This window comes from Lipotes vexillifer, unplaced genomic scaffold (genome assembly GCF_000442215.2).
Source record: "Lipotes vexillifer unplaced genomic scaffold, Lipotes_vexillifer_v1.1 scaffold76, whole genome shotgun sequence".
Taxonomy (NCBI): Eukaryota; Metazoa; Chordata; class Mammalia; order Artiodactyla; family Lipotidae; genus Lipotes; species Lipotes vexillifer.
This window is the reverse complement of record NW_006773751.1, coordinates 4,069,824-4,080,483: the sequence shown is the minus strand read 5'-3', so window position 1 is coordinate 4,080,483 and position 10,660 is coordinate 4,069,824. Positions and strand designations below refer to the sequence as shown.

General features: G+C 50.2%; 1 protein-coding gene across 1 annotated transcript in view; it reads right to left on the bottom strand.

Annotated features, from left to right (window-relative positions):
• SEC16B (SEC16 homolog B, endoplasmic reticulum export factor) overlaps positions 1 to 10,660 on the bottom strand; it is a 36,741-nt gene that overhangs the window by 1,334 nt on the left and 24,747 nt on the right. Inside the window, 10 exon segments of the mRNA XM_007448542.1 lie at positions 901 to 980; positions 1,114 to 1,222; positions 1,583 to 1,688; positions 1,862 to 1,929; positions 1,932 to 2,009; positions 4,262 to 4,317; positions 5,164 to 5,463; positions 7,009 to 7,081; positions 7,895 to 8,017; positions 9,203 to 9,413. Of these exon segments, the coding sequence (XP_007448604.1) occupies positions 901 to 980; positions 1,114 to 1,222; positions 1,583 to 1,688; positions 1,862 to 1,929; positions 1,932 to 2,009; positions 4,262 to 4,317; positions 5,164 to 5,463; positions 7,009 to 7,081; positions 7,895 to 8,017; positions 9,203 to 9,413 (1,204 nt within the window).

Below are 10,660 nucleotides of genomic sequence, written 5' to 3'. Positions count from 1 at the left end.
AGGCCGTTTTTTTTTTTTTTTTTTTTTTTTTTTTGGCCATGCCACATAGCATGCAGGATCTTAGTTCCCCAACCAGGGATTGAACCCACGACCCCTGCAGTGGAAGCGCACAGTCTTAACCACTGGACCGCCAGGGAAGTCCCAAGGCCGTTCTCTAGACATCACCTAAGGAAGCAGTTATGGGCTAACTCCTGTTCCCCGCAAACTTCATGTTGAAGTCCTAACCCCAGCACCTCAGAATGTATTTGGAGACAGGGTCTTTAAAGAGGTGATTAAGGGCTTCCCTGGTGGCGCAGTGGTTGAGAGTCCGCCTGCTGATGCAGGGGACACGGGTTCACGCCACGGTCCAGGAAGATCCCACATGCCGTGGAGCGGCTGGGCCCGTAAGCCATGGCCGCTGAGGCTGCGCGTCCGGAGCCTGTGCCTCGCAACAGGAGAGGCCACAACAGTGAGAGGCCCGCGTAACGCAAAAAAAAAAAAAAAAAAAAAAAAAAAAAAAAAGTTAAAGAGGTGATTAAGGTAACATGAAGCCATTAGAGTGGCCCTAACCCATTATGATTGGTGTTCTTATAAGAAGAGAAAATTTGGACATAGACACACACTGAGGTAAGACCATGTAAAGACTCAGGGAAATGATGGCCAGCTACAAGCCAAGGAGAGAAGCTGTGGGGGAAACCCACACTGCCGGCACCTTCATCTCAGATCTCCAGCCTCCAGGACTGGGAGGAAGTAAGTTTCTGGTGTTTAAATGGCACAGTCACTGATACCTCGTTCTGGCAGCCCTAGCAAACTAATACAGAAGCTTTCTCCATATCCTCCACGAGTCAGGCCCTCACAGGGCGGCACCTGCAGCCCACGTGAAAGTTCAGTCGGCACAGAGGCGGCTGGTGGGCTGCTCACCTGAGGTCCCGACAAGCCTCCACTCCCCGTGCCCTCGGCTCTCCCCGCCCCAGATGCTGATCCTTGGGCTTCACTGCCACCTAGGAAGCAATGAGTCAGGGGTGTTCCCGCTGCTCGGGACAGAGGAGTCCCCACTCCCAGAAGGCACCCCCACGCCCCCGGGGAGCGCAGAGAGGACCACAGACAGCCCAGAGGACATGAGGTTGGCGGTACCTGTGTCCCTGGAGAAGGCGCCGGCGTCCGGCAGAGACTGGGGAGCTGGGGGCGGCGTCGGGGAGAGGCCCGGGCTGGGCCCGGGAGGAGCAGAGGCTTGGGGGGCTTCCTGCTTAGTGCAGAAAGGAAGGTGTCGCTGACGGTAAATAAACCAGTGCTGCCTGCTTGTACTCCTGCAGGGCCCACATGGTGGCCAGATGCTGGCCTTCTCTCCCCCCAAGTTCCATTTTCTTTATGCCGGTCCTCTGCTCAATGATCCAAGTTAACTCCTGGCCCTCGAAAGTTAAAATTCTTCATCCTGACTTCTAAGGCCTTTCATCATCTGCCTTTCCCCTCACTGGACCAATTTGTTTCCTACAATCTTCCATCACTAAACCTGTTTCACCCGGCCCAGGGTAGAGATGCCAGCTCCAGACCCTCCTAGGGCCCTTGGAAGGGGGAGCTTCCGCGCCCTCCCTGCCCAGGTTACCTCAGAGTCAGGACCGTCAGATGCGTCCTCATCTCCAGAGGGGGGCGCGTTGCCGGCGGGCTTCGGGCGAAACCAGCTGAGCCAGCCAAACCCCGAGCCCTGGAGGGTGGAGGGCGAGTTCTGTGGCCTGCAGGGTTGCTTCTCCCTCTGAATATGAGATTAGCCAGCCCCCCCCACCTGTGATGCTGGTGAGACAGGAGGGGCAGGGGCACCACCGAAGCCCAGATTCCCAGCTCTGCTCCGCCATCTGGGAAGAGAAGAATCCCTCCACCTTTGTATTCTCCTTCGCGTCTCCGAGCTTTCCTCTCTGGGCGGTGTTTTCGGAAGACTTTTTCTTCTCTGCCTCGTCGGAGGACTCCCCGTCATCCTCCTTGACTGATACAGTGGAACTCTCAGAAATATTTCGTGCTCTGGGAACCAGCGGCACCTGGGATTAAAGAAAACAGAAGTAGCATTTTTATAGCACTTGACAGGTTGCAAAGGCACATTTACACGTACCCCCTCACCTGACCTGCTCAGTAAAGCAGTGGGGAGAGCCCGTGCTCCGCGACAAGAGAAGCCACCGCCCGAAGCAACCAGAGAAAGCCCGAGCGCAGCAACGAAGACCCAACGCAGCCAAAAATAAATAAATTTATAAAAAAAGAAAGGTTAAGCAACCTAAGGTCACATAACTAGTAAGCGGCAGAGCAAGGATTTAAACTTAAGCAGTCTGACTCTCCTTCTAGGAATTTCTCCTATTTGAATAAATTTGAGGAATAGACAAGGGCTTATATACTAGAATGTCCACCATTGTGTTTTACATATGGGGGGAAGAGAAGGGAGGAGTAGCGAGAAAGAGTAGGAAAGAAAAGAGACACACTTTGAAGTGTTTAACAATGGGGGAAAGATGAATTAAAATCTGAGCTCCTTCCAGGGCCTACCAGGCCCTCCATGACCCAGTCTCTCTCTGCCTCTCTGGTCTTGCTTCTTAGCCCTCTCCCCTGTTGCTCCCCACTTTCTAGATACAGTGACTCCATGCTCTTCCTCGATTGCACCAAGTCAGTCCCATTACAGGCCCTTTGCTCTCCCTATTCCCTCTGCCTGGAACACTTGTTCCCTGAATACCCACCTGGCTTCTGTCCACCCTCCATGCTGACCTCAGAGATGCCTTCCCTTCCACTCCATGTAAAGTTAACATCCTTCATGCACACAGTGGTTTATTTGCAGTCACATCCATGGAACAGAAACCCCATGAGGGCAGGCTTTGTCTGCTTCCCTGTGTACCCCCAGCCCCTGTAACAGTGCCAGGTATGTTGTAGGAGCTCAGTATTTGTGAATGAATAAATGCATGAGTGATGCTATTTCCATACAATGGATTTTATCACACCAATATTAAAAATCCTATTTAGGAATGACATGGAAAGTCTCAATTTTATAGTATTAAATAAGTAGAAAATAAAGTTTCACCTACATATGTTCTTAACCATTTAAAAACACATGTGTGTATCTATACACATTTATATACACACATATATACACAGACAGGTCTCCCCCACTTTTTGAAAGTCCGCATTATGCCACTTTGCTTTTACCAAAGACCTACATTAGTACCTGTTTTCCCTAACCAAAAAAAAGTTCAAAGAGGATTTCCGCTTTTACAAAAAAAAGGCAAAAAGTGAAAAAAGCGTTCAGCATTTGTTTTGTAGGAGCCGTTATAGAGGCAGAGCGTACCCCAAGCAGTGAGAGTGGCCTGCCAAGCTCCTTCCCAGAAACTACGCTCAGCATCTCCACATCAAGATGCCATAGCTTTGAACTGTATCTGTGAGCACCTGTATTTCCTTTCGATTTATTTTGTGCATTGTTAGCAAGATGTGTACTGAGGTAACTGCTTCCCTTCATGCCATTTAGACTTATGAAAGGTTTCATGCAAAGGCTCTACATTCGGCTAGCAGGAGAAACCCGTACATAGAAAAAATTTTAGAAGGAAATAAGGAAAATATTTGACTATGGGCTTCTGAGTGATGTCTGTTTGACTCTTTATATGACACTTTTTCTTCATTTTTCAAGTTTTCTATAACAATAACGTACTAATATTTCAGTTAGAAAAAAAAAAAAAGTAAAGCATAAAAGTGTTTTAAGCCTTGCAGCCCGGTTACAACTTGAGGAAGTTCGCCTCCAGAGAGGCAGGTTTGGGACCAGCAGTGACTGCTGTTGGAGGGAAGGGATTCATTCATTCAACAGCTGGCTGGATTATTACTTAGACGTGGTTCCCTCCAAGACCTGACGGCACACCTGGGCAGAAGAGATACAACTACGGTAGGTCCTTCTTGGAAATAAAGCAAGGTAAAAATTAAAAGAAAGAAATATTAAGAGTCTCCCATGGTGGGGCAGAGCACAGCCAGTGTTTAGTGCAACAGTAAGAAGAGGGCATCAGAGGGAGCAGATGTGTGAGTTCAAAGCTACACCCAGCCCTGCCGGCCCTGCCCCCATGGATACAGGTTGGCAGGACTGAACATGAACCGGAACAAGCGTCCTCTCCACCTCTCAGGATCTGGTGTAGAAAGAAACAAGGTGAAACATGGAAGAGAGGGTGGGTGCAAGGCACAGGAAGGCATCTGTGAGTGGCAGAGAAACGGTGGCAACTGAAGGAAACCCACAGCTCAGAGTGGGCACCGCATCTGCTGGGCTGTGTCCTCTCACCTGCGGCTTGGAAACAACCTTCTGCCCATCAGGATGCTGGAAGGTTTCTGGAGACACTGTGTTCTCTCCTATGGCACAAAACACAACAGAAATCGTGATGTGAAGTGGGGCCTTTCCCATCTATCCCAAAGAAGGGTAATGGGGACACAGTTGGCTTTTCCTAATTGCAAAGCAGCTGGAGCTCTGAGCCCATAGCTCCAAGTGCATCACAGTAAATGCAAAGTCCATTTGCACAAGCCTCTGAATTCCAGCCACCCCAGGACATGCTGCTCACCCAACCTTCACCCTTAACCAAGGTCATTCCTCAGGAACCCCGGAAATCAGGGCCACATCAAGCTGAATCGCAGGGATCCTCCCTGACCTTCCCCTCCATGTGAGTCTCCCATCTTGGACAGGACCTTGTCTTAGAAGCTCTAAGATCTGATCCTTCTGCGTGGTTTCCCGCACTTCCCTGGCATCATTCAGCAATGCTCACCCATACTCGGCCCCTGTTGTACAAGGCCTGATGGGAGAAGACAGAAGCACGAGCCTCTGCCCGCAGTCCCTGACACTGACGACTTCAGAAAGAGGACTTGGCCTAAACTACAGCTCCAGGCACAGGTGGCATTTCCTTGCCTTCTCCAGCCGAGATCCTAGAAACTACAGAATCCAAGGGGATGGCAAGAGTGGCTGCGGTTGGCTGTGCTATGCTTGTCCCAGTAGAGACGTGGGCTGGAAAGGGAGAGAGCCGTCTCCCTCAGAAGAACGTGAAGTACCAGGCCCTCAGTCATGTGCACACCCACCACTCGGGGCTTTAACAGCTCCCACCCCACACCCTGCACTGGTCCCTGCACCTCCCGCTTCTGCTTGCTCCCCTAGACACCTCGTCACCCAAGGTTCACTGCCTCGCTGGCAGGTCTTACCAGGGGGTGGGTGCATCTGCTGGGCTTCCTCCCAGGCCCTTCCTCCAGGAGTCCCTGTCACCGCCACGCTGCCACCGGTCCCTGGCAGATGGGCCTCAGGAACTGAGTAAAGAGGCACCGGGACCCCCGTCTGCCCGGAACCTCCTCCTGCTGGGTAGGAGCTGGGCTGGAGGGGAAAGGGCTGCTGTGCGCTGGGATGGGCCGGGCCCATCGGCTCCAGTGTTGGCCACAGGGCTGAGCAGTCCCCAAGGGCTTCTGTGTTGCCTTGATGTCCAGAAAGTTCCTGGTAGAAAGTGTCGTCTAAGGACATAGGGCAAAGAGGAGGAAGTGAGACCTGTAATGTGGCACTTGTGTGGACTAATCACACCAGGAACAATCCTGCCCTTTGGAAAGCAGTGACAAGGACAGGCCGCTTGGTGCGGCTGCCATCGATGTGATGACAAGTACAACACAGCAGTAATTGTAACACCTCTCACCGCTTATGACTCAGAGTTTACAAAACCATTTCCCTCACTACCTTGTATGATCTCTGAGCCTTAAACCAGTGGGTTGGGAGGGCAGAAATTACCAACTCATTTAATTCCACAATTTTTTGCTTTTGGATAAACTTTCTCTTTTAAGGATCTCCTAAGGGACTTGGGTACTTGAAACTTAGAATGTTGCCAGTTAAAACCCAAATCAGACTACAGAAATGATGGCTTTGCTTTCAAAGAAGCAGAACCTTGGCCCAGGAAGGGACCTTGGTGGTATTCATTCTGGCTCCGTCGTGCTGCTGAAGAGACAGACCAAGGTGTGGACGGGGACAATGGCTGCCCCAAGGTTATGGAACTGGTGTGGACATCTGACCCACCTGCTCCATTGGGTGACAGGAGACACAGCTGCTTCCCAGCGGAAGTGACCACTCAAACACCCAGCCTGCTCTCTTGCAGCCCTTCACCCTCCCAGATTCTGGGATGCAGCAGCAAAGCTGGGAAACAGAAACCAGGGCCTGCCATTCCTTGCTGCCCCCTCGCTTATCCCTGAAGGAAGTGAAAAAGGCTGGGAAACAGCCGGAAGTAAAAAGATGATGCCCCGTCCTGACCCCACCAGGGAGTGCTGTTTGGGGAAAGGGCACAGAATTAACTGGGGTAACAACGTCTGCCCAACCCAATACTCAGAGACATCCTGAAGGGAAAGGAGGGATCTGTTGAAAACACTTTGAAACCTATTTCACGCGTGTGGCAATTGATGCTCAAACACCATAGGCGCTTCCTGTGTCCCCACCGCTAACGTGAAATACAGATAACCCACCACCTCTGGCCTCAAGGAATGTATTCAGCTAGGGAGACAGTACTGACACAAGTGAAGCAATTAGATAACAACACAACATAACAAGATTAAAACCTGAATGTGAAGCAAAAACTCTAATAATGCAGAAACAGAAGTGTTAGGGACAGGGGCTTCCCTGGAGGCGCAGTGGTTGAGAATCTGCCTGCCAATGCAGGGGACACGGGTTCAAGCCTTGGTCTGGGAAGATCCCACGTGCCGCGGAGCAACTAAGCCCGTGCGCCACAACTACTGAGCCCACGCGCCACAACTACTGAAGCCTGCGCGCAGCAACAAAGAGCCAACGCAGTCAAAAATAAATCAATTAATTAATTTAAAAAAGGAAAAAAAAAAGTGTCAGGGATGCCTGTGGTCAGCGGAGCTGTATGGAGAGGGGGGGCCCAGACCACTGGGTCAGATGGACACAGGCAAGGAAGGCACTCCAGGAAGGGAAGGGGAAGAGTCTTTTAGGTTGCGTTATCTCGTATAATCAGATCCTGAGAGTCAGCTATTACACATTCAGTTCATTGGTTTGGGTACCTGTTGTTTTTCTGGCTCCCAAAATATCCGAGTGAGCAGAGCAAGGATCCCCAGTGTCTCCTGCTACCTTTTGCTATTAAGATAAAGTAAACACCTCTTAAGTAACACAAAGAAAAACAAAAACAGTGAACCACGTTTAAAATTAAGTCAGAAAAGAAACTTCAGGAGTGATAAGGTAAGGGAGTCGCAGGTGAATGCAGGGGCTGGAGGGGGAGGGGGAGGGGCAGCCTCAGCCCTTCCTACCTCCCAGCTCTGCCCAGAGCAGGCAGGGATCAGGGCAGCATCCTCTCCCAGAGGAAGGGGCAAGAGGAGGGAACGAAACCGTGGGCCCCAGAGCCCACAGCACATGTAGGAAGCAAGGGCTGTGCGTGCCTATAAAAATCCCCCTGCCCTTTCTCAGCGACAGAGGGAGAAACAACATGGAGGAGGCCCTGTTCCAATTACTGTATAACAGTTACTACCAGCCGCTTTTGCAATTGTCAGAACAAAAAAAGGAGAGGCCCGGAAGTCTTTTAAACAATTGCCCTACATTACATGAAAGTGACAAGGGCCACTGTGAGCCATTGTTCCTCACAGAGAGATGGAAGCTTTGATGGTCAGAAAATGTATTTTCTGGGACCACAGAGAAGGGTGGCTGGGTGCTTCGGAAGAGGGCCCCACTGTCTCACACCAAACACAGGAAAATGTTTCCACCCGGGGGTGAGGCAGCAGCGGGGAAGCTGAGTGCCACCCCTTCCCCAGTCAGGCTGTGCCTCATGGGTGACAGGGGACCCCCAGAGCCCTCCATGGGGTTGGGGGCTTGCTGAGGTCAGTGCCTGCCTACTCTGGGTCTAGGGCAGCCAAGAGGGAAACAGAGGTCCACCCTGCTGACCTGCCCCCCACTTACCTGCAGCTCCTTGTGATGCCCCCGAAGGTGTACCAGCCAGTCCGGCTCCAGGTCCCTGTCTCCTCGGTGACGGCGGTGGCGTTCTAAAACCAGAGGATCTGACAGCTTCAGTCTGTCTGCAAGCTGTGCCAGGTTTCCAGACGGTAAGAGAGGCAAAAGGAGAGAGAGAAGTAAGTGAAATGGACAGACCATGGGGAGAGGCAGTAAGAAAAAAGAAGGGAGCCTTGACTCGTAAACCAGATTACAAAGAATTGCCAAACAGCAAATTCAGCAGATATCTTCCCCGAATTGCAACATAAACAAACAGTTAACCCATCTTGTTGCTAGACACTAAATAAACTAGCAACAGGGGAGGAGGAAAGCAACAGAGAAGAAACTGTTACTCTGCTTTATGTCTCTGCAAGGCTGCCCTCAGAAGCTGCGCTTCTCAAGCTTCAAGCCTGGTAGGAACCACCTGGGACCTTTGCTAAAATGCTTGCTCTGATCCCAGAAATCTGTGGGACCTGAGATTCTGCATTTCTAACAAGCTCCCTACAAGGAGACGCCTGTGCTGCTGGTCGAGGGACTGCCTGTATCGTAAGGCTATTCCATCATTAAGTTCCCAGACTTCCCTTCTCCATTCTGGGTCCTGAGCTGCCTACAACCATCATCCTGTTGGCAGAAATTTGCCATCAAGGGGGCTCAGTACCACAGATTTTATTGATTACAGAATCCAACACTGGGCCTCATCTAAAGCAAAGAAAAAATTGACAGTAGGCTGCCTTTTTACTCTCAGCTAATGGATTTTTCTTCAATTAATTGGAACAACTATTTGCCTGATAGTTTTCTTTCTCAGGAACTAAAAGTTGATATGTTTTGTTTTCTCTTTTTGAATGTATCTCACATGTGATAAAATATTCCATGCATTTAAAAGCATTTTAATAAGGATCATTTCCTGTTTTAACCACTAAAATATATTTTCTAAGCCCAGCTTTTATCATTAGAACAGTTCACCGTAACAGGCAGTTTTACTGTACCAAAAAAGCAGATGCAAGGATGAATTTCCTGCATAGCACATGCCTGGTTTTCAGTCCCCCAATTTCACTCTGTCCCTCCCCGCCACCATCCCAGCCCATAACATCCTTCTTTGTGCAGTGTCAGGCCTCTGCTTATCACATCTGGACATGCATACGTGGTCAAAGACAGCCATGGGCTCCAATTTTACAGCATGTTCAAAGAAGATGAAATGGGGTGTCTGAGCTGCTTTACAATAGCTTTCTCTGAACGCTGAAGATAACACACCTGCAGAGAACCCTCTGAGAAGCTCACCTTGATGAGTTCCACTAATAGCACAGGGTGACTGTTCTCTCCCTGGCTCAGGAGGGCTGTGCCAATGGCTTCGCAGTAATGCAAGGCCTGGGACGCAAGGCCATAATCTGCCAGACGGGAAGCGTAGAGGAGCTTATACACCTGTAAAGAGGAGCAGGGCCAGTGATGAGCCCATCCAGGCAGGGACAGAAAGAGAGAAGTGGAGAAAAGACTTCTTGGAAGTCAGCTGACTGCCAACTTCCTCTAACTCTGGATCCAAATATTAAAGAGGGCCTTGTGCCATTTGGGGCATTTTATCTGTGTATGGGCACAATTCCAAATCCAGCCTGCAGTTCTGTCCTCATAGAGGAAGGGCTGGAAGGCACATCAGCTGAATCTCCCTAGGCTCTGGTCACCATGGAAATGCACTGAACTCTTCTTATCAGGCAGCCCACATCTCTGGGAAGCCTGGTGTATGTGGGGCACAGGACCAGGCACCAGGAGGATGGATAAAAGAAGAAAAAATGACTGAGGTGCAAGGGACTTCAAGCCCAAGGGAGTGTACAGACAGAGACAGGTAAGTATTCAGAGAAGCATGAGTGACAGAACTAAATGGAGCCTGAGGGCTGGAAATCAGACAGACCCAAGTTCAAATCCCAACTCCATGCTGGGTGTGGCACATTGAGCTAGTTACCCCACCTCCTCTCTGTGCCTTGGTTTCCTCACTATAATATGGGGATGATAATACAATCTACCCCTTGGCTGTTGTAAAGATTCAGTGAGATAATCCATGTAAAGTCCTTAGAACAAATGGTACCCAAGAGATGTGAGCCAATAGCACGTAACTCCTTGGAACCTGTTTTGTAAAACGGGGGTAATCATGCCCGGATTACCACAGGATTAGAAATCATACAGTCAAAGCATCATAACACAGTGCCAGGCATATAGAACTCATTCCCTAAAAACAGCTAATCTCACTGCTATCAGCCCAAAGACAGCTGAGAGGTGGGATGACTACAGAACAGAAAGAAAGAGACTGAAGACCTGCATGGACCCAAAGGAGCTGGTCAGGCAGGGCTCTGCTGGAGAAGGTGGGTCTTTGGTAAAACTCTTAAAGAAGATACTAACTGGGTCATTGCCCTGTAGGCAGTAATTCATTCATTTCCAAGCCTTTGTTTTGTGTTTTGTGTTTGGTGGTGGTGGTGTGCATGTGTGTGTGTGTTGCTGCCACTGAGTGCACTCTCAATACAGGCACAGAAGGAGTCATTATGGATTTAAGGGGACAACAGGGCATCCAGTAGAGAGGTTGAGAAGAGAGGTTAGAACATGCGTGGGCACCACCTGCACAGCTGCAGCCCTGGGGGGAAGAAAGGAGGATGGGGGCCAAGAACAGAGCAGGGAGGAATTTCCAGAGTTAAAAACAGAGTCATCCAGGGCTTCCCTGGTGGCGCAGTCGTTGAGAGTCCGCCTGCCGATGCA